This window comes from Osmerus eperlanus, chromosome 7 (genome assembly GCF_963692335.1).
Source record: "Osmerus eperlanus chromosome 7, fOsmEpe2.1, whole genome shotgun sequence".
NCBI lineage: Eukaryota > Metazoa > Chordata > Actinopteri > Osmeriformes > Osmeridae > Osmerus > Osmerus eperlanus.
This window is the reverse complement of record NC_085024.1, coordinates 12,404,215-12,427,423: the sequence shown is the minus strand read 5'-3', so window position 1 is coordinate 12,427,423 and position 23,209 is coordinate 12,404,215. Positions and strand designations below refer to the sequence as shown.

The 23,209-nt window shown below is 45.0% G+C and overlaps 2 protein-coding genes across 9 annotated transcripts; one reads left to right on the top strand and one right to left on the bottom strand.

Annotated features, from left to right (window-relative positions):
* The first annotated feature begins 459 nt into the window (after window positions 1-459).
* Window positions 460-2,619, top strand: pmvk (phosphomevalonate kinase). The gene is made up of 5 exons (XM_062464942.1): window positions 460-642; window positions 765-828; window positions 977-1,129; window positions 1,396-1,525; window positions 1,615-2,619. The coding sequence occupies exons 1-5, from the start codon at window positions 548-550 to the stop codon at window positions 1,755-1,757; spliced, it is 585 nt and encodes a 194-aa protein (XP_062320926.1). The 5' UTR covers window positions 460-547; the 3' UTR covers window positions 1,758-2,619.
* LOC134023097 (tropomyosin alpha-3 chain-like) lies at window positions 1,976-21,663 on the bottom strand. Of its 8 annotated transcripts, none has more exons than XM_062464934.1 (10): window positions 21,423-21,661; window positions 20,251-20,376; window positions 13,975-14,108; window positions 13,129-13,246; window positions 12,901-12,971; window positions 11,947-12,022; window positions 9,064-9,126; window positions 8,776-8,845; window positions 8,590-8,668; window positions 7,142-7,581 (listed from the first exon to the last, which is right to left on the bottom strand). In XM_062464934.1, the coding sequence occupies exons 1-10, from the start codon at window positions 21,534-21,536 to the stop codon at window positions 7,578-7,580; spliced, it is 855 nt and encodes a 284-aa protein (XP_062320918.1). In that variant the 5' UTR covers window positions 21,537-21,661; the 3' UTR covers window positions 7,142-7,577. The 8 variants fall into 8 exon arrangements, with proteins under 8 accessions (XP_062320920.1, XP_062320919.1, XP_062320924.1 ...); XM_062464933.1 differs by lacking the exon at window positions 11,947-12,022 and adding an exon at window positions 11,032-11,107 and having other exon boundaries at window positions 21,423-21,660; XM_062464938.1 differs by lacking the exons at window positions 20,251-20,376; window positions 21,423-21,661 and adding exons at window positions 16,743-17,081; window positions 17,169-17,485.
* Between the last annotated feature and the right edge of the window lie 1,546 nt (window positions 21,664-23,209).

The following is a 23,209-nucleotide window of genomic DNA, read 5'->3' as shown; positions in this document are numbered from 1 at the left end:
CTCGTTTCATTATGATTGATTGCCAGTGGATGTTGTATGTGCATTGCATTGGAGTTTTCTTACTCTCGCATGACTTTAAAATGTATGTTTTAAATTCTTTATTGTCCATGGAAAAGATGAATGAAAAGGACTTTATCTCTCACAGACAAAAATGAGACCCTATTCTTGCATGTCAATAGTAGAGTCCACAATATGAGGGCGATCTGATGTTACCGTAATTTTAGGTATAAAGAGTAGTCCAAAAAATATTACATAATTTCCTGTAGTTTTGTTCAAATCTATTCAAATAAAAAAACATCATATTAGAACACAGTTCTATACATACATTGTTTAAATCTTAATGCATTTAATAAATCGCATGTTTTATATGGAAATAAGAAAATTTACCATATACGCACATACGCACGCCATACCAATATATGGCGTGCGTATACCATATATTACTGTAGCTACGCCATCGTGTCAGTGGTACGATTTCATGTGTGGACTCAAACTGTTAGTGTCAAAATGATAAGTAATATCCTATTTCATTATTAGATTGCGTGAGATGATGATGGCTATAGTGGAACCTAAAATTATACTTTTGTTCAGCGGGAAACGGAAGTCTGGGAAAGACTACGTGACGGATTTGATTCATAAAAGGTAGCTTGCCAACTCTTCCATGCTCAACTAAGCTAGCAGCAATGTCCAGAATTCTACAGACAGTAGCTTACTTTTAGCTATAAATCAATGTGTTTAATTTTGCATTCACATTTTACTCGAAGACTAGGACCTGATGTGTGCTCTATCTTGCGTCTCTCTGGTCCTCTCAAGCATCAATATGCACAGGTTAGTAATCACACCTGCAGTCAAACTGAAAGGGAGGGTAACTGATGGACATAAAGCATCACAGACTGTCATCTCATAAATTGAATGGAAATGATCACTTGAATGTGTATTGCATGTTATTCAGTGATCCTTCTCCATTGCCTGTCAGGAACATGGACTGGACTTTGGGGAGTTGTTGGGAGCAGGACAGTACAAGGAGAAGTACCGTGCGGATATGATCCAGTGGGGTGAAAGGCGAAGAGAACAGGACCCTGGGTTCTTCTGTCGACTGGCCATTGAAGGAGCTCAACGACCTATCTGGGTAAGTAGAGAAGAGAGTAAATGCCTACAGAAAAAAAAAAAACCTCAAACCTAGTCTTACTCCAAAGTGCTCAAAAGATAATTTAAGTGTGTCCACCTTTTCTGTAATGCTTCAGTAGTCCAGCACCTCATTTCAAGAAGAGCCTTTGAGAATTGTATCTGTAAGATCCGGGCTTGAATAAAAGCCTGTACACCAGCCTGAGTAGAGCAGAGACGTTGCCTACATGTGCCTGTCAATCTTCAGCAACACTACTATGTACTTTGCAGGTTGTAAGTGACACGCGGCGCCTGTCAGACCTGCAGTGGTTCTGGCGGGAGTACCCCAGTCAGTCTCGCTGTGTTCGGGTCGAAGCTTCCGAGGAGACCAGGAGGGAGAGGGGCTGGGAGTTCACGGCAGGTATACACTTACTGGTACATTGGCTCATTATATTGTTAAGTACATGCAATAGGGTTTGGGGGAAATCCCTCTTATTGTGCTTCTTTCAGGAATAGATGATGCAGAGTCAGAATGCGGTCTGGACCAGGGAGTGCAGTTTGATTGGATAATAAGAAATGACAGAGCTGCTCCCCCATTGGAAGACCAGCTCCATATGCTCCTCTCATTGGCTAAAGAAAAAACAAGACTGTAGTTGAACACAATGATGATGACCAATCAAAATATGACCAATCAAAATATGAAGGGACATGTTTGAAACACAATTCATCATGTAATGTTTTCTGTGAAAACATGTGATCCTAGCTTTTAGGGACTAATGTTAACAGATTGAATAAAAAGGTGTGCACTCAAGCAAGTTGTTATTTTGAAACCTTACATTAAAGATGTGTAATAATAAAAACAAACAAGTCAATTTTGGAATGTCAATATGAATCATGGTTCTTTATTAAAAAAAAATCCTGTGTCCATTTGTGTCATGATTATTACAATGAAGACATCATTGGTAACAAGATGCTTACACAGCTCCGAGTGAAAAGTTCCAGTTAAAAACATTTGATGCAATACTTTTTACTTGATGCAAATACGATATTTGTATTCCTTTATTTAATTTTATTATGCTTGCAGCTCACTTCATTTGCAGAAAAAAAATATAGTTTTAATAATCTATACTGATAGGTTTAGACAATACCCTTTTGTGTTTCCCTTCTCATTGGCCCCTATGCTTCCATTTTGGCAGTGGAACGCGTTGTGATTGGCTGATCACTACCCTCCCTACCCACTTCTCGCATCATATCTGAAGAAACAATATGGCTGAAAAAAGGAAAAACTGCACATCATCCAAGCTAATTGAATCCTTATAATGATCTAAAACGAAATTTCCTGATCTTAAGGGAAGAACAAAAATAACTGACTCAAAATGTAACCGTTTTGTTTACAGTAAGTTAAGATGGTGGCCCTTTTTGGGGAATAGTTTGGGGAAAATAAAAACCTCACAAATACCACAGTGAAACTAAAACACCTCCCTTATGAAAAAAAAAAAACCCATACACAAAACCCCCCAAAAAAGCAAATTCAATCTCCAGTATGTTCTTGAATATGACAACATAACGACTGCACAAAAGGTAAGACTTTTGCGATCCCTCAAAATTGGCACAGTCACTTATCAATTAAAAAAACAGTGCTCTGGTTGAGAAGTACCAGTCGAGGGCAAGTGGTTGGACAGTGAATAGTGGGGATTGGAAATAAGATGGGGCAAGTGTCGATATGGGAGGCAGTTATGAATTGGAATGGTTTGTTCCCATTCCAAAGGAATAGAAAAGCAGAGCCGAGTTAAGAGTTGCTTTTCTCAAACCTTTCAAAAAGAGTTCCAATGGACCCAAAACACATCCCTCTCACCAGGCCAGTAGCCAGAGCAGAAAAGCCTGAAACTATTCACAATGCTTATGGTGAAACAGCTGACAGCCAAAAGGAAGTTAGTCAGGGGAATCACCTCTGTGAGGAAACACTTAAACGGCACCCCAATCTGGAATGTGTCAAATCAGAGACTGGTGATGAACACTTAAGACGCGAATGCTTGAGTATATGTCGCAGTTGTTGAGGTGAGAAGAGTGCTATGAAGAGACAGACTACAAAAAATGCAGACACTAGTCTGTAGGAAAGCCATAGATACTTGGGTTGGGAATGTGGGAGAAGGGTTGGGAATGTGGGAGAAGCGTTTCGGCCGTACAGGATGACCTAGAAGGCAAGAAACTTTTGGCTAGGTGTGGACTGGAGAAAGTGCTACCTTCACCAAAAACAATCGAGTCAACCCAATTCCCATCCCTAAACACAGTCCTCCAGCACAGACAGACAATCAAGGCTAGGGCTGGGGTCAGGGTTGGGGGGTGGGGAGCAGGGGTGGTGCTGGGGAACAGGAAGGCCCAGGCTGGAGCTCCAGGGGGTTGTTCAGCAGCTGTTCAGCTCCTCCAGGGTCTGGTCCAGGGTGGCGTGGAGCTTCACGTTTGCCTCCTTGGCAGTAGCCAGGGCATCTGCAGATGAAACAAACATCAGTTAGAGGGTTGAGCGAAAGGATCCCAATGTACCAAGACACCGTTTGTCCGGTTTTAGCAGCACAGATCCACGACAGCTAAATTAGTGACCAATTCTTTGAGAAATAAACCTAATGGCGCTCACTCTTAGGGTCTTTCGGTCCCCACACAAGACTGCCACCACTCTTTGCCACTTGTTTTTACTCGTAAAAATTGTAAAACACCTGTAACTGCCAGCAACATTGCAGCCTTGCTCTGTAACTTCCACTACAACCAGCCACCTCCTGCTTTTTGTTCCTCTTATGTATGTTTTTTTCCAGACAGTGGAAGGATTGTAGATGTGGAGGGAAAGCTAAGGGCCGACGTCTAAACAAATGCAACAAACAAATGCCGTACTGTCCTCAATAAATGATAAAGTTTATGGGCCTACATATTTGCAGTTTCCTTTTCCAATGACAGAATACACTCAGCTAGCTTAGCATCAGTTATGAGATGTGTCAGAGACAAGGCCAAAAAACTGTCTGGGACTGCTCACCATTGTAAGCTCTTAACTTTTAAGATTCTTTAAACCTTCTGAACAAGTTCCTTTTAGATTGAAAGTGAATTTCATATTATTTATGGAAACATAACATGTTTTATTTTAGCCGAGACTAAATTGAGTTCAAACTCTAGGTGACGCCCTATGGAGCCACAATTGTGTTCCTCACACTGAATTTCCACAGCCGTAGGAATTTCCCCCATGTCCCTTCTGAGGGTTTAATATGGATTTTGGTATTTGCGTCAAATCCTGCAGGGATCTTTAAAACACCTTGTTAAATCGGACGGAAAACTACAATTTAGTAGGTTATTGATCAATTTGAGATGTACTATAGGAAGTCTGAAGAGGTGACGTTGTTCATATTTGCAGTGTGAGCATATAATGTAGATGTTTAGTCTCACCAGGGAGCGGTGCCTATATTTAGTTACAGGAAGTCACCTTGGAGCCATATCCTTGGCCGTGTTTCTCTGACACACTGAAGGTGGTTAGGGACTAAAGACTAGTACTGTGACTGTACATTTGACACATCAAATGTCCTGAATTTCACATTGGATGTGCCTGAATTTTCTTCAATTAAATAAAGATAAAACAGAAGTTATTGTTTTTGGACGAACGACTGAAAGTCTGCGCTCGGCTTCAATCGCTGATGTTAAAAAACACGAACCAAGCCAGAAATCTAGGTGTAATTATGGATTCAGACCTCAACAGCCATATAAAGACCATTACAAAATCAGCCTACTATCACCTGAAGAATGTATCAAGGGTTAGAGGACTTATGTCTCAACAGGATTTGTAGAAACTTGTCCATGCATTTATCTTCAGTAGACTCGACTACTGTAACGGTGTGTTGACAGGTCTCTGTAAAAAGTAAATCAGAAAGCTGCAGCTCGAGTCCTCAGTAAGACCAAGAAAGTGGATCACATCACTCCAGTTCTGAGGTCTTTGCATTGGCTTCCTGTCCAACAAAGAATTGACTTTAAAGTCCTGCTGCTGGTTTATAAAGCATTGAATGGTTTTAGGGCCAAAATACATTGGTGATCTGCTGCTACCTGCTGAACCATCCCAACCCCTCAGGTCATCTGGGACTGGTCTACTTTGTGTTCCAAGAGTCAAAACTAAACATGGAGAAGCAGCGTTCAGTTTTTCTGCTCCACATATCTGGAACAAGGTCCCTGAAAGCTGCAGGTCTGCTGAGACCCTCAGCTCATTTAAATCCAGATTGAAGACTTCACTGTTTGCTGTTGCCTTTAATTGAACCAGATTCAAGGATATCAATTTCTGCATCTCACTCCTGCATTTTATTTCTTAAACTGCACTGCAACTTTTATTTAATTTCTTGCTTCTTGACTTTAACATGTCTTGTTTAACATGTCTTATTGAATGTTCTTACATATTGTTCTCTTTTTGATGTTTTGATGCTTTTCACAGTTTTATGTGAAGCACTTTGAATTGCCTTGTTGAAATGTGCTATACAAATAAACTTGCCTTGCCGGATTTGACAATATATTGAAAATATTTGCTACTTGTGTCCTATTGATATTTTAACCAAGCTCTGCAATGCAATATTGCAAAACATAGCCCCCCAAAATATTTGTGTAGCAACAGCTGAAGAGTAGACAGTGCATTTGTATACGTACTGTACAGTTTTTATATATATATATATATACCATATATGAATAGTTTAACTGGCCTTACACGAAGGTCATCTTATATGCAATACTAACTAGTTCCTAGTTTTGATATGCAATACTAACTAGGAACTAGTTAGTATTGCATATAAGATGACCTTCGTGTAAGGCCAGTTAAACTATTCATGGTTGATAGGACGAAACGTTAGACCTAGACAGTGATGCGGGTAACGCGTTACTTATTTGATTTTTTCTTGCGTCTCTGGGAGTGAAGTCATGCAGCCCATGCGACAATTAAGTCACGTTTTCAGCATGAGGGTCACGCAACTAAATCCATGTTTTTCTAAAAGTAATGGTTCGCAAATGATCTCAGATTTACTGTACTCGGGGCGTTTTTTATGGTTTGTTGCTCCCCCTCTTGTCTATAAATCAACATTACAGTTGTGTATTGCCTCTCATCGGCTAAGTAACAGTGGAGATGTTTGGAGACAATTGAAGTACCACGCAGCGATACAAACAACAATGGAGGAGGAGAGATGCACATTTTCGAGTTGGAAATACAGTGATGCCGGTAACTAATCTGACCACTTTTTTCAGTAACAGTAATCTAACGCTTTACTTTTAAAATCAAGTAATCTGTAAAGTAACTAAATTACCTTTTAACGGAGTAATCAGAATACTTTTTCAAAGTAACTGTGGCAACACTGGACCTAGACCCATCCTGTTCTGCTTCAATGTTATTTCTGTCAAGACCAGTTAAGATCACAGATTTCATGTTCTACTGAAGTATTACGACCCTCGTTTTGACAATTTATTAAATCTAGCAAGCCTGATGCAGCATGAAATGCTATGCTAGATTAAATGTTATCTTCAGTGCTATAGTCAGTGTATCGTTTATATATTTTGAAGGACACTGCTTTGGGGCAGCTATTATGGAATACAGTCATCTGCATACATTGACCAATTCCCTCAAAATACTTATTGAGGGATGATGTCACAAGGTGAGGGGTGATGTAACCTAACTAATGTGAAGCTCATTTGTTCCCATGTCAGCATTGCATTTGTGTTCATCCAGGTAGGTATACCAAGGATTTATAGACGGCTTTCCTCTTTATAAAACCCCTAAACTTGGTCTATCATTTTTCATCTTCATGGTATGCAGCACACCAGGATGATGCATGTTGTGATCCCCCCCGACTTCCTCTTCAACTTTGTTTCGGGGTCCAAGGGGCCAGCTTGACAGCACCATTAAGTTTGGGTGTGTGTCGAACAGCTCGGACCAACCTTGAGTGATGCAGGTGAAGCCAGTCCAAGCCAAAATTCAGAGTGAAAGAACATGACTACAACCCAGAGTGTGGACAGCAAACAAATCAGTGAAGCAGACAACAGTCAATACTTTGCTTTTTTTTACCTCCCCCCTTTCCCTTCATTAGAGACATAGAACCAGTCACAAATACAGGGTGTGTGAGAAAAAAAAAAAAAAGGGTAACCCAGATACGCAGCCAGCGTACTGGCTGTAAGTGCCATGATAAAAGGGAGAGAGAGAGAGAGAGAGAACACGGTCTAGAGAGAAAGGAAGGGTCAGGCACCGGTGACGAAGAGGAGGGCAGGGATTCTCTCTAGATGTTCATCAGGAATGAGTCACAAAAGGAAGGGAGGAAAAGCAGGGGGGAGAGAGAGCACAAGAGAAGGGTGGGGAGGGAGAGAGAGAGAGAGCAACCGTTGCGGCATTTCAGGCCAGACCGAATTGGAATGGTCAAGCCCACAACCACATTCAGAGTGCATTGGCCAAGTTTTCCCCGGTATCTAACGAGTCCAATTTATCTGAAATAGAGTGGAAGAGCAGCCATTTCGTCATCGAGGGTCACACCATGGCACAGAAACTTCACACCATGGTTATTATAGCCAGTCGTGTAAAGGGGAAGAAACTCAATTCAAATCCGCAGATGCATGCAACTGCAAAACAAAATTCAAAACATGCAGGGACTTGGGTTGTGATCGTTATCGATGTAAAGGCTTAGTCAAGTACCTAGAGGGACTCGAGACGATTCAGGCAGAATGGTGAAAGTAAAACCTAAGACCATAGAATTCGACCTATTCAACGACACCCATACCACCACACCGAGAGCTAATCAGGAAAATACTGTTCCGAATCCTCGTCGCTGCTTCCCCAGCTGAATTCCTCGGCGGGTGGACAACCCGAGGGATGCAGCTGAGGGACACCACGTGTCATATTGGGTGATAACGAGAAGGAAGACATGTCGTCGAACATGTTAGACTACTGCAAAAAGGGGATCAGCCGAGTTCCTAAGAGCTGTGAAGAACAGCGTCAGTGAGCGCCTCTCGACGTTCGTAGACAGAGAGGGAGATTGTTATGCCTTGTGTTGTACTGTTGCCTAGGTTACAACCCACGCCAGTAACATTGCAGAAGTGAGAGAAAATATATATATAGGAGTAATGTCATGGTCGGTGCGCAAGCTGTAAGCTACATTGACTTGATAAACTAAGCATGAAATCAACCAAGAATTATACGGGTGTACACATTGGGCAGATTTGAAGCGTCAACATGCACTTGATTTTTTAAATTACAGTGTAGAAATATGTAAGAGTAGGTGTACATGTCGTGCGAGTGAATTGCATCTCATGGTAGTCGTGAAGTTACCGTAGACTTTCCCGCAGTAAAAAGCTGCCTTTGTCGTGAAACCTCCCACTTACATCTCAATAGTTAGCACCTATGCCTCAAAGAGGTCGACCGTAAAATTCACAGTGTTGACACCACACGGCACGCAAGTCCAAACCACATCACACAGGCAACACCTAAGGGGTATTTACATGGAGGTCATGTCATTGAGGGCATGGTCCAACTCCTCACTAATGGCCTTGTACTTCAGTTTCTGTGCATAGAGCTCATCTGTGGGTGGACGGAAGGAGAGAGACAGGGATGAAAAAATGAAGACCAAGGAAGGAAGGTTGGGGGGGGGGGAGATTGACGAAGAGGGAAAGCGAGGGAACACCCACCTTCCAGGTCGTCGATCGTCTTCTCCAGTTTCGCCACTGACCTCTCAGCAAACTCAGCGCGGGTCTCAGCCTGTGAGGTGAATCAAGACTTGCTCAGGACAGAAGGCCAGGACAGGTCCATACACAGGCTCCTCTAATATCAAGGTTGAGTCTATACTGATTCATCTATACCATAAACTCAGTCAAAGGTTAATTGCATAGTACAAAACATTTGATGTTTTTTTTTATTATCCTAAAATCCATTCTTTTGGACAGACAAACAAAACAGCCCGTTGTGTGGATTCTCACCTCCTTGAGTTTGTCGGTCAGGATCTTTATCTCCTCCTCGTACTTGTCCTCTTTCTGGGAGTACTGTAGCGGGAGGGGGGGGGGGGGGTGGAGGGGAGGGAAGAAGCCAATCAGAGACATCTGGCACACAGGGGAGTCCCAGGGCAACTCTGCAGAACGTTAGAACAGCCAAGAGCTGCTAAGAGGCCCCCAAATTTACACTGGAGATATCTCTGTCCTATGCATTGCATTCTACCAGCCACTGACTGTGGCACATGCCAATCAAGAGATTGCAGGTTTAAATCCCCATGTGGCTTTGGGTGACAGTGTCTGCTAAATGAATACATTATAAGCAGCTACTCTCCTGCTTTTCTTGTCATAGAGAAACAAGATTAAAAGGATTTTGTGTTGACAAAAGCACTGTTTCACTTCACTATTTTTGGGTAACATCATAGCCTAGCTCTAGCGGGGAATATGAAACTCAGAAACAGACATCCCCCCACAGAGCTAACCCCACCGGGGGAGGGGGGGTGGGGGGTCGATGAGTCAAGTCTGACAACGCATATTTGTAATTCCTAAAGCCTTTTTCACTAATGTGGCACATACACTGTATCCTTTTAGAAGACCTGGCCAAGGCCATATTCCCATTGGTGTTTTTGGTGGACACTGGGTCACCAGTGGCAACAGTCCACTAATTCACCTCTGCTCACGAGAAGCAATAAATTAGTGACGCTAGTTTTCTGAAAATCGAACAACATCAAGTGGTGGGGGGGGTTAAACAGGCAAGAAAAAAAATTAAACAAACTCGCTTCTCCCGCCAAAATGACATAATTGGCAGACAGTCACTCTGGCAGCAAGAGTGAGGGAACTTGCTGAAAAGGCCTCTTTCTGCAAGCCACAAAGCCCTGGTGTTGTAAGAAGCTGTGGCGTCACTTTTTAAGGGGGAGGGGAGGAGAGGGGGGTTTGCATTCTTGCAGCTGCACACTGGGTGTGGCAAGCTAGCCAACACAGCAGCAGGATTGCGCCAGAGCAGAGCCACAGTGCAGACTGCCTCCCTCTCTGCAGACAGGCCTCAGAAATCCATCCTGGGCCCCTCTAGAAGCACTAGAGAAAGGGAGACTAAGGGCCTGGGGGGGCTGTTGTCAAGCAACTGTCCCACTGACTGTCCTGTGAAAAGGCTTTTGTCTGACATTTCCCCTCTTGTTCCCACAACAACAGTTGCATCCAGACCTACACTTTCATGTCGTCTTAATCCCCGTCTCACCTTTCCAAGAGTTACCAGGTCTTTGCGAGGCTAATTCTGTTACAAATCCCTCCCCCACTGCCCAAGGTCAAATAATGGCTTGTTCTGGCTGCCATTTCGTTTGTTTTCTGTTGACGTCAAAAAAGCGTGCCTCTGACTTGGATCCTGTTATTCTGGCTCTCTGATTGGTTGTTTCCAGTCAGGTTTTGTCCAAACAAGGGTTGCAATGTGAGGCATGGAGTTACACACTAGCAAACAGGTTCTGGGGTATGTAGACACTGAATGATTGTTTTGCCTGTATGAGTGAGACATTGTGATCAATAGCAAACCACCAGTGTATGCCACTCTAAATAGAGATAGAGGAAATAGAATTGACCTGTTCCAATTGCTTAAGCACATTGGTGTCATGACATCACTCATTTCCTGAAGTAGCTTTGGACAAAAAAAACAGTAGAGGTATTTTAGGTATCTTTTAGTCATAACTGGTAAATAACCTGGCATCCAACACAGTAAATAGTAGCACGCGTACACACAGCAACAAATATAAAATGATTTTATACACCATTAGGTCTCTGGATAAAAACCCTTTTTTTTTTTTTTTTTCTCATGAACAGTGAACCATGGTATGGATGCCACAGATGAACATTTGGTTTTCACTGGGACTGGCCTGGATAGGGTTATAGTTCCAAATGCATGCAGGGACCGTCACCCTCTCCCTCCCCACCCCATTTTTCACTCCCCCCTACCTTCTCAGCTTGGGCCTCCAGGGACTTTAAGTTATTGGTGACATTTTTCAGCTCCTCCTCCAACTCCGCACATTTGCTGCAGTATTTATATGTGTGGGGTTTTTTGTGCGCGGTTTGTTTGAAGGTTGCGTTTTGGCCAGTGTAGGGATGGGGGAGGGGGTGATGACAGGGAGAGAGGGGAAGATGAAGGAGTGGGGGGGGGGGGGCATGAAGGGGCAAAGGTCACAGGTCAAGGGGTAGAAATAGAGTGTGGGGGGGCAAGGAAAAAGACAAGTGACAATGAACAGGGAAGGAGGGGGAAGAGACAAACAGACGAGAGATTTACAACGAGAAAAAATTAAAGAAAAAAAAAAAAAAACTGGATAGAAAGGCATGAACTTTAACCTCCTGTTGACAGAGTGAGACCTCAAACAGTCTCCTGAAAACTAAGACAACAACAATGGGGCAAAAAAAAAAAAAACAGAAAAAAAAAAAAAAAAAGACAGTTCTTCCGTAAATCCATGGTACACCACACGAAAATGTCCAGGGTCAAATCCTGCTGGCAGACCTTGGAATATGGAGCGCATTGAGTCTAAGTGATGACGGTTACATTCATGCACATGGTAGGCAGCGTGTTTGAGAGAGACGAGGAGGGGGAAGGAGAGGAGATAAGAGGAGAGGGAGAAGAGGAGATGGAGCACACGAGGAGGGGCGCGGGGAGGAAGCGAGACCACTACAGCGGCCATGCAGTCAGAGGAGCGCGCGGGGGGGGGGATAACTTTGCTAGTAGCGAAGGCAGGAGGGCTGAAAATCCTCACAAAACGCCCCCTCCCTCCCCCCTCTGGGGAGCCCAGACAACCCCCTTGCGACCCCCCACCCCTGTAAGGGACCCCCTGTGTCCCCAGTGTGAATGGGAGGGGTGGAAGGGGGCAGTACCTTGTCCTCAGAGGCCTGCAGGCTCTTCAGGGATTGGTCGAAACCCCTCAGCTGTTCATCCAACCTCCGGACTTTGCTGTTAGTGAACGTGGAGGGGGGGGGGGGGGGGGTCACATGACACAAGCGCATGCAGAGAGTGAAAGAGGGAGCGAGAGAGATAGATAGATAGAAAGACAGAGAGAAGGAATGGTGCACGAGTGATATGTCGGTAAGACATGCAGACAACAGGCATATAACCAATGGAGACAGAGGGAGGGACAGATTAGAACTGTTAAAGCATTCCCACTTTTATGATGATCGACTCTGCTCTGTCTGAGCCGACATAACTTGGGCTAGAATTTATGACACGCCATCACTGTCGTAAAGACAATTCAAACTTCAAGCAGCATGACAACAATTGGGTGCCGTTACTTTTATAGTTAAAAAACCTAAACGTTTACTTCTAGTACCAGCCAAGACCAAGAAAATATCTCTTCTGTACATCACATGGCAATCAGAGCCTAATTCCTTTTTGGGAAGAAAAAAAAAATATATGTGTATATATATATATATATATATTCAGGTGAAAAGAAATCTATGGTTCACGGGGACATAAAAGTGGGCGTGCGACTACTACATGATGCCAGGGCCGCAGCAGAGGTGTGTGAGCGGTCATGCAGTCAGGCAGAGCCCTGGGCAGCCTGGCGAGGGTCCTGAAGGGATGCTGGGAGTATTTGTGCTGGCAAAGTTAAAGCCATGCAAATGTGCAGCAAAGGACCCGAGGGGGTTCCAAAAGTTACTTCATGGCGTTGTTAGGACAATTCAGTGCCTGTCTATGACGTTGAATGCAGGATGATTGTCGGCGTGCGAGCTCGCCGGCATTGCTTTGGGTTCAATTGAAACATTCGACAGAGCATGTACAAGTAGTGTGGGGTCCAGCGTTTGTGCGCATGTGTGAGAGAGAAAGCGACTCACGTCTCCGCCAGCTCTGCCCTCTCCTCTGTACGCTCCAAGTCACCCTCGATGATCACCAGCTTACGAGCCACCTGGAGGGAGAGAAGCAAGGAAACAAGAGGGAGAGAAAGAGGGGAGGGGGGGGAGGAGGTAGGGAGAAGGTGACCCAATGTGAGAGACATGTAGGTAGGAGAGAGCCGATGATAAAGTTAACTGCTTAGGATGCGTGTGTGTGTGTGTTCAGCTCACCTCCTCGTACTTCCTGTCGGCTTCCTCAGCGATGTGCTTGGCCTCCTTCAGCTGGATCTCCTGCATCTCCATCTTCTCCTCGTCCTTCAGGGCCCTGTTCTCAATCACCTTCATGCCCCTGGGCGAGGGAGGGGAGGGAGGCATGCCAAGGGTTACGAAACACGACCCGCAACTGACCGTTTCGAGATCGTATCGACTTGGACCCGGAGGATTCCCAACTTAAAATGGAGGATTCGTCATTGTGTACTAGATGGGGACCCATTTTGAAATCTCTCCTGTGAAGCAGTATCCAAATGGATGATTTGCAGCGCACGGGCGAGTATGGAATGTGACTTGTCCAAAGTCGTCCCTCTACACGGCACTGTTGCTCAATGTTGTTGTAGCTGATGAGGGGCCTGAGCCAGGGGCCTGTGTCCATCTCTCCTGCTAATACCTGATCTCTGATGCAGACTCTTAACGCAGACCAGATGTGAGCACAGCGAGATTGAAGGGCACGGTTTTGGGGTGGGCGTGTGTGTGTTTTGACTTGGTTCAAAAAGTCTTAGTTATTAACATCAACGTCCACCCACCCAGAATCAGCCTCAATCCTCCCTGTCTCTCCAAACCCAACACTGCCGGTTCCAACATGAACCCTGTCATTGTGACTCTCCTCATCCTACATCCTGTCTGGCCTGGAACCCTCACAGGAAGTAAAACCACCCCCGCTAGGGGGATCAGGAAGTGGCGGTGTCGGAGGAAACCAAAGGTGAATCGCAACACAGTTCGGAGCCAGCTCCTCTCCCTCCCCCTCCCCCCCCCCCCTCCCCCCTCTACTCCCTCCCCCCCCCCCCCTCACCCAGCCCACACCTCTCGCTCTCGTCCGCAGCCTTCTCAGCCTCCTCCAGCTTCTGCAGAGCGGTGGCCAGTCTCTCCTGGGCCCTGTCCAACTCCTCCTCCACCAGCTGGATACGCCTGTTCAGGGACGCCACCTCAGCCTCAGCCTGGGGGACGAGGGAGAGAGAGAGAGAGAGACACACACAAAAGAGATGAGGCCCGGCAGTGGCATTACGTACGCGTGGGACCACCCTGGAGGGCCTCTTCCAATATGTTCATAACGCCTACATTGTATTGTGAGGGAGGAATTCGATTATGTTATGGGCACTCAAAACGTGCAGGCCCACACTTGATGGGCCTCTTCTCCCTCAGGCTGTGACGTGCGTGTATGATGCATCATTCACAGAGGCCTGTTAAGAGGCCGACTCCACCTTCCCCTCAGTTAGCCAGCGTGCGTGGGAGCAAAAGAGAGGGAGGTGAGCACTGTCCACCGAGCTGTGTGTGTGTTCTCCGCTACTCTACTCTGCCTTTGTGTAATGGACACCAACATGTCATATTGGATTACACCGCGAGTTTGAGAAACACACCCCCGCCCTCCCCAAGTGATGCTGCATCAGTCACAACAGCACAAATTGGGCGCACCAGCCTACATCAGAATGTGTTGACCCATGCTGGGCAGTAGTAAAGAGCTGAAATAAATAGAACGAGAGAGAGCGAGCCCAGACAGCATGAGAGAGGGGCATGAGCTGGACGAACTAAAGGTTAAAGCACTTGAATTAATGAATGCTATGGTGTTGTAGAGCTGCTAGTCTTCTTATCCCTCCCCCTCCCTCCCTCCCCCTGAGCCTTGGAGCAAGTGAAGAATGTGCGTCAGGAGGAGACAGAGGGCGACTCCGGGCAGGGAGAGCGACAGGAGGCTTACGGCAGCCTTGGCCAGATGGACATGTCACCAGTAAGAAACTGTGACACCCCTCTTACAGCCACAGATTTAAACACTGTCATGGAAATGCCTTTAGCCCTCACTGGAACCGATAGTGGTGCACACACACACAGGCCAAGACAGTACCTGGGTACAACATGGCCCCAAACAATGAATGACCACTTGAGGTCTTGCTTAAAAACAGCCTTTTACTCTTCCCTTGCAACGCAAGAGACGAACAGAACACCCAAAGGCAACATGCTGAGCGCCTGAAAGAACAACTCTGGCACAGATTACAAATCGTTGCCATGGTGCTGGCAAGCGGGTGTTGGACAGCCTGCACAAGCAACCGCCCTTCCGCCAACGTGGGCCATCGCCATAGAGACATGCAAATAAGAAACCCCCTTGCACAGCCAATAATACTCATCCCATACAGAAATGACTTTCACCTGTTAGGCAGCCGTTAGGCTCATTACTACATTTCCTGTATTGGAGTTTGTGTTTCACAATGTGCTGGTGCCTTTTAGTTGTCTAGTGTTTTTTTTTCTCCTCATGGTCATCCGAGGGCATTTCTTTGGAAGATGCATGTAGAACGTATGCTTGGAAAGGGTTCATTACTAGTTGGCTTTGGTTTACTCAGGACGTGTACATAAAAATTTGTGTTTGCCTGTTAGCTTGAGTCTTAAGGAGTCATCCCCATTAGCCTGTCCCTAAAGAGGTTTAGGCTAGCTGCCTGTGAAGATAAGGGGCTGTGTAGGCTTCTCTCCAGAGACAAACAGGTGGCCAAAATGACACCGGCACCATTACTTCGACAAAGCTCCAAGGCGAGGGAGGATTTACCCTGCGGGAAGAGGCAGAACATTCCTTGACAGGCCAACTTCCTCTTCAACTGTTCTGAGAGGAGAGGACTCACTCAAACCACCATTTTTTTTTGTCATCCGTTGTCATTTCCTTCTTTGGCATCACCAAAAAAGGGCAACAGAATCGGTTTGCAACACACGTCCTGTGTCACCATAGAGCATGACAAAGCAGGCGGTTAGCACACCGTCTCACGCCTACAACTCAGGTCCATGCTAGAAGTTGGCTACAGAGATCTTAAAGCTGTTCTTTTAAAACTAGAACGTGTGTTAACTTGGGTTGTTACTGTCAAGTGACTGCGGTTGAGACATGTTTGTGTCCCTACAGAAAAAAAACACAGGGTTGGTCAGGGGCCCATTATCACTGGCCGCATGCAGGGCTTATCTTCCAGTGTAAAGGCAAAAGACCATATGGACATATAGATAAGCCACAGCAATGGCCACAAATGTGAAAAAATAACAGAACACATGCTAATACTATAGACCTTCCGTGGAATACTATGACCCAGATACCTCAACCTAAGGACCGTCCAAAGAAATAGACCCCCAAAGAAGCAATAAAGTGGCAATACATTTAGCACCGTGCGGCAACCTGGCGCTTACATCACTAGCAATTTGCTTGAAGAGAGCAGTAGGAATTTAACGAGTTGTTGAGGGCTCAGCCTCAGGGCAAACATTTGAAATACCAAGGAGGGGAGAATTGCAGGGTGAACCTACTAAAACTATTCAAAGCATTTGAGCGACATCCTTTTGTCATCCACTGAGCCGGAATGCATAGCTGATCAAATGTATTCAATGAGAATTGCTTTCCTGATCAATAGTTGAATATTGCAGGGAGCCACATTGTCAGCAAGCAGATAACTCACTTCATGAATGTTTAATAACCCACAACTAGTACGGGGAATTGCAGCCATGGATGAGGTGTGCATTAGCCTACTAGTACATCATCCCAAGATTCAGAAGCAATGGAAGGTTGGGAGAAGAAGGCGTGGGGAAGGCAAAAATAACGATTGTTGTCCCATTACCTGTTCCCTGGACCGCTTTTCTTCTTCGACCTGTCTTTGCAAGATCTCAGCTCTCTCCTCAGCTTCATCGGCCTGTTGCTGCAGAACTTTGATTTTTCGCTTCACTGCCTCGATGCTATTGACTCCGGCCATTTTTGAAGTAGCTAGCTAGATAGGTCAAACTTGCAAAGAAATTCCAAATCTGCGCGTTGGTTATTTCACCCCCCAAAACTCGTACGCAACAACACGGTGGAAGAGTCGTTTCAAAAAGATTTGTTCCAAGTCGCTGGCAAACGTCAATGGTTTCCCTGCAGGATGTTTCCCAAACAGACACAGCAACGCCCCGTCAACGAGTCCAAACTGGAAATCAGAACAGAGCCTCGTTTCTTTCAATCTAGCTAGCTAGCAACTGGGAAGCTGGCAGGTATACAGAATTAAATGCCTTACCTTGAGCAAATCTTAATGACATAAAACGATTACTTCCGAGTGCATTGACTAAAAACTCAGAGAAAACGAATAATAGCCTGAACTTTAAGTCCAAGTTTTCAGCTCTGTTATAATAGGGTGCTAAGTTGGCTAGCTATCGCGGCTAACAAAGTAAATCCTTTTCTTTACCTCGAATTATAGTCGAATAAAAGTTGATGCACTTTAAAAATCAATTAGAGTAACGGGCTTTTATATCTAAGTAACTACTTTAAATTAATTGAAGGAAAACTGCAAGGAAAGCGGCTGTATGGTCTCACACTCTCTCCCTCCCCTTCAGTTGCCTCGCTCCTTTTCTCTTCCTTATTTCAGCACGCTTCCTGTCTACTACGCCCCGTGTAAAGGAACTGACGTAATATACGTATCATCCTCCCGCCAGCTGAATAATGAAACCAAATAAACTAACATTGTTGCTGAAACAAAATACAAACGTCGATTGATTAAAAAATATGTATTATTTTTTCTGCTTAAAATGTTCACGTTTCAAAATAAAAAGTATGAACACATATCTACGACTTGTTATCACATGATAGTTGTGTCGGGCAATGAGTTGGCAGTTTGCTTTGTTATGGACCAAACACTCAGTGTTTGGCTCGCTTCCAGCTCTCACACTCCAATGTCGCTGATCATGTGCTTACAGGTTGAACATTTGATCGATAATGAATGCCATCTAATCTGGTATTTATTATCTTGTAAGACTTGTCTTGTCTGCCTCTTCTGACCACTAGGTGTCTCTCTTACACATATTGAGCATCAGAATCAGCCTCCAGACCCTGCCCATTTTGATATATTTTTTAACTTGTCTTGTACATGTGTCTATTTTAGGGCATTTCTGCTTTCTTGTGATAGAGACATTGAAGAGCAACAGGAAATGTACAAGAGTGCTGCTAAAACATTGCATTCGACCAAACATTTTAAATGATGTCTTCTATCACCCCATGTGAGTAAAGAATTTTGAAAGGCCTAGTTATTCCATTTGCAGAGAAATTATTTGAACCCACTGGCATTTCCAGATCCAAATAATCTAGGACACCGAATTGAGAGCTTGTCACAACAAACAACCACCAGATCCCTCGAATACAGCCCCTAATCCATAGTGAAGCAGTCGACACCCTCAGACTCCAGAGTGGATAACTCCAATCGAGGAGTGTCAGTGACCTTTGAACATCTGAACCCACTACAGCTTAAAGGTGTGACATAATTAACCCCCTCCGACAAGTCACTGGGCAAACCATGACGACAGTGGTTACACCAGCAGTGACATGACTATACTAACTGTTCTAATCCCTTATTGGATTGTTGTGGGGTGAAGGGGGGTATAGACACTAACCAGTTGTCCAGTCAGACCAGCACTGTGTCTATATACTTTTATATACAGACATTATACTTTTAAACCCACCCAACCCCATTGCATCTGTAGCTTGGTACAGACATGCCAAAGCTCCCAGTGGGGTACATGACTGGTTGAGAGGGAAGGGACCGATAACTCACTGACCACACACTGCTGTATTCTAGCCCATGTCTCATTATGTGTCAGCTATAAGCCAAAGTGTGCTATTGGCTTCCTACAGAGTGTATATGTCTCTGCACCCAAAGGTGAGTGTGTCTTCCCACATTGTCGCCAGTCTCCGGACGCCCTCTGGAGAGACACGGCCTCAAGACATGGAGGGGGTTTTCTGCAACTGAAACTGTGAGTCACAACCCCGGGATAGTTGGTTGGCTTAGCTGTCCTCTGGGCCTTGTGGATCCTGTGCAAGCCAAGCAGCAGATATGATATCTTTATCCTCTCTGAGATATCTACACCTTCTCAAGGTCTCACACTACTCAGCACATTGGGAAGACGGCCTTACTTTTGTTCCAGCTGTCATGAAGTGTTTTGAGTTGGCTTTTATTCACTTCAACAATGGTAACTTTTGAAGACATTGCATGGAAATGCTCATTTTTATATCTTTCTTAGCTTGGGGGGATCATAGGTTGAGATCATCTCAACCTATGATCCTCTCTTCTACTATATTTCAGTACAGCGATGTCACGCGAGAATCCGTATTTAATCACAGGAGCGAGCAAGGTCGGTATCTCATAAGTCATGTCAGCTCGTGTGGTATGTCCCAGCTGAGCATTGTCTTTCTGACACTCTTCACACCTCCTCCTTCTGACCCCCTTCCCGGGCTCTCCTGTTTTAAGCCCCACTGGTATGTTGGCACGGGGGAGCCTCCTGAGGTCTTTGCCATAACAAGGCAAACTATTACTGCGACAGGTGGGCCTGCTATATCTGGGGTCTGCTGCCCTATATCTGGGGTGAATCACTGTCCTGGTCCTGCAGACAATGACAGGAAGAAGACACTAGAGAAAACCGAGGTGGTAAATAAAAGGTGGTTGAAATTGAGAACATTTTGGATTGAGGGAAGATAGCATTTGAGAGGGAAGTTTAGGGGATTACATACTCGGATGTTTCCTTCTGATCTGTGAACCTCCGTCGGGATTCATTAATAATCCTGCTCAAATTGACATGGGCACTATTGGAACTAGCAGTAACTATGTCCGACTGCACACTGACACAATGAGATATCTGTTGTCAGAATAGACCAACTGACACTCCCATACTTCCAATTGAACACATGTGGGTGCTGTCTAGTGAAAAAGTAGTTTTTTGAAAGTCCAGTAGATCTATGCAGAATTTTGTTATTTATGGCATGTTGGGCGAATATGAGTATTATATATCAAATTAAATTTCTCAGTGAGATCTATTCAGTGGCTAAAGGACACAACTGAAATTATGACCTATGGGTTGCAATTCAAAGAAAAATGTAAGGCCTAAAAGTAAATGTGGGGCTTTGGGCAAAATCAGTTTAGGCTCTTATAAAAACGGAATAATGCACTTAAACTCTTTCGCTCCAAGCTATCGAAATGAGAATGTATTTATGGGTATACTAAGTGGGAGAGATGAATAAAAGTTATTGGAAAGGAAGAAAATGTGTTTGAGTGTAGGTGTGTGTGTGTGTGTACCATACTGTAGGTGTAAGGTTGCTGGGATTGTATAACTCACATCTGCGGCCTTCTTGTCCGCCACCTCCAGCTTCTCCTGGGCATCCTTCAGGGCCTCGGAGTACTTGTCCAGCTCATCCTCAGTCCCCTTCAGCTTCTTCTGCATCTGCAGGATCTCATCTTCATGCTGTGTTCATAGAGAGACAGACAGAAAGGGACAGTGGAAGAAAAGGTGGATGGAGAAAAACATGGATGAGAGACGGAAGGAACGCTCCGATAAAGAAAGAGGAAGTGAGATTACGCCCATGCAGAGGGAAGGAGAAGAAGAGCGAGCAGGGAGGACAGAGACTGCAAAACTGGAAAAGGGTGAAGGAGAGGAGAGACACCGGCAAAGAAAAAGACACGAGAGGATTGATCAACAACATCCAAAGTTATTGCATATTCCTTACAATTACGGTTATTCAAAGCAGGTCTACAGGCAAGTGCAGTTGGGTCTGCATGAAAAAAAGGTGAATTGTTTTTTAAGACAGTTCATTTAAAATCTCAGTTACTGAATATGAAGTCATGAGATACAGAAATTGCCTGGCTGACAGAACCACAGATTTTTTTGTTTCCATAATTAGACGTGTGATCTCGAGGCGTGGATCTCAATCACCCCAAGTCCAAAGTCGAATGCTGGGATCGAGCCAGGGCTGATGGGGGTGAGGCTAATGTGTAAAGGCCACAAGGGTATTAATATCCTCAGAAACTCTTCAAGGTCTCCCTGTGTAAACCATTGTCAGTCTCAGCTTAAGTTCTCCCTCTTCTGTTGGATCCCAACCTGGCGACAGGTCATCTGTCTCTGCCACAGAAGAATGCTTACACGGTCTTATTATAGATTCATGAGGCATTCAACTGTATCGTTTAAGGATCCTGGTGTATAAACCTTGAGTGTGGTTGTGGCTGTCCATCAATTTTCTTTCAGGCTCTTATGAAGGTTCTGTGACAAGAGGCCGTTGAAATGTAAGAAAATAATATTTTGGGATAATATCAAATAGCTTTGCTTTCTTAATACGTTGTGTGTAAATTGTCTTGGACAAGTTGTCCTAGACAAATTTAATTTGATTTTTTTTTAAGTTAACATCACCCACTATCTGTGCTACCCTGGTCTAGGTGTTAGCCTGGTCTAGGTATTAGCCTGGTTTGGGTATAAGCATGGTCTAAGTGTTAGCCTGGTCTAGGTGTTAGCTCCACCTGTTTGCTCTTTTCCTCAGCAGCCGTCTTGTCGACATCAGATTGCGCAGTCTGTTCCACAGCAGTCTCCTTATCCAGCTTCAGCATCAACATCTTCTTCTTGACGGCCTCCATTTTGGCAGCGTTTGGTTGGATTGGTGAGGATGAGAAGGAGACGTTGCTGGATCAGGAATGAGGGAGGACAAGTTGAAGCCCAGACGGGAGAGTGAGATGAGAGAGGGACCACACGGAGACTCTCAAATGGAGAAGGGTTTTATATCTGAATGTAAAGTTGGCCACTCCCACCACACTTGCCCCTCCCCCCGCCCCCTGAAAATCCATTATTAAACTACATGTACAAACTTCTCTCACACACACACACACACAAGCAGACTTGCACATCTTTCACCTTGGAGCAAGCAGAGTATTTACCGTCAGGTGATATAGTTGTGTTCCTGACAGCCGTAGACATTCAATGTCAAGGTTAACAGTTGTACATGACACGCATGCATGCAAATACACACACACACACACGCTCTTTCTTTGGCAATTACTATGCAACAACCCTCCACCTTTGTTAAAAAAAAGGTTTTATTTCATGTCGTTTTTCCACGAGAATTACACAGATATTTTTAAAGCACTTGCGAGTGGGATTGAAAACACACTTGAATATCGGATTGCCTCCATCAGTGTCTAAAGAATTGCTACACCATGTCCGGTGGTATGTTCAAAACTGGCCTATCACAACCGACTCCTCAGGAAGTCACATCAGAGTCGTTTGGAACTGGTGAATTGCACCACTACCTTTTTCGTTGTTAAGGGGGGGGCACAGTACCAGGTAAGCGCCACAGTGCCAACCAAAGATACAGTTGGCCCAGAATCATTTGAGCCTATACTATATTTCTGGGAGGGAGGGAGGGAGGGAGGGAAGGGGGGGGGGTACTTGGCCAAGGAAGATAGAGGGACAGTGGGCATGAATGCCAGCTGTGAGATGCTTGGTGGGTATTAATACCCGTCTCTTGGCTGACATTGTACCATAATTAGAGGCAACTGGACTGGAGAGAGACTTTTTGGATTTGATGGACTCCATCTATGTAGTTTGCTAATACACAGATACATTTGAAAGCTTATGCAGACATAACAATCAGAAGAGAACCTAAACTGTTCTTGTAAAATACCTTCCCCAGGTGTAATGATTTCGTAAGTCTGATTATAGGTGGGAAGCGGCCAACCTGGTGACCTGGTGCAGCCAGAACAACTTAGAGCTCAATGCTCTTAAGACAGTGGAGATGGTTGTGGACTTCAGGAGGAACACAGCCCCACTCACCTCAAGTGGGAACTGAACATCAGCTCCCTCATCAAGAAAGCACAACAGAGGATGTACTTCCTTCGGCAGCTGAAGAAGTTCAACCTGCCAAAGACAATGATGGTGCACTTCTACTCAGCCATCATTGAGTCCATCCTCACCTCCTCCATCACCGTCTGGTACGCTGCTGCCACTGCCAAGGACAAGAACAGACTGCAGCGTATCATCCGCACTGCTGAGAAGGTGATTGGCTGCAATCTGCCTACCCTCGAGGACCTGCACACCTCAAGGACCCTGAGGCGAGCGAGGAAGATTGTGGCCGACTCCTCCCACCCTGGACACTCCCTGTTTCAGTCACTCCCCTCCGGCAGAAGGCTGCGGTCCATCAGGACCAATACCTCACGCCACAAAAACAGTTTCTTCCCTTCTGCTGTTGGCCTCTTCAACAAGGCCAAGGGACCACACTGACTCTAATGACTTCTTGCTTAAAACACACTGCTTT

Coding starts and splice junctions, on each gene's coding strand:
- pmvk (XM_062464942.1), top strand. CDS start 548: ATGATGATGGCTATAGTGGAACCTAAAATTATACTTTTGTTCAGCGGG. Junction 643..764: donor ACGGATTTGATTCATAAAAG/GTAGCTTGCCAA, acceptor TTTTACTCGAAG/ACTAGGACCTGATGTGTGCT. Junction 1,526..1,614: donor GGGCTGGGAGTTCACGGCAG/GTATACACTTAC, acceptor TGCTTCTTTCAG/GAATAGATGATGCAGAGTCA.
- LOC134023097 (XM_062464936.1), bottom strand. CDS start 21,536: ATGGAGGCCGTCAAGAAGAAGATGTTGATGCTGAAGCTGGATAAGGAG. Junction 14,109..20,250: donor CGGACAAGAAGGCCGCAGAT/GTGAGTTATACA, acceptor CTCGTCCCCCAG/GCTGAGGCTGAGGTGGCGTC. Junction 9,127..11,946: donor TGCAGGCCTCTGAGGACAAG/GTACTGCCCCCT, acceptor CTCCCGCTACAG/TACTCCCAGAAAGAGGACAA.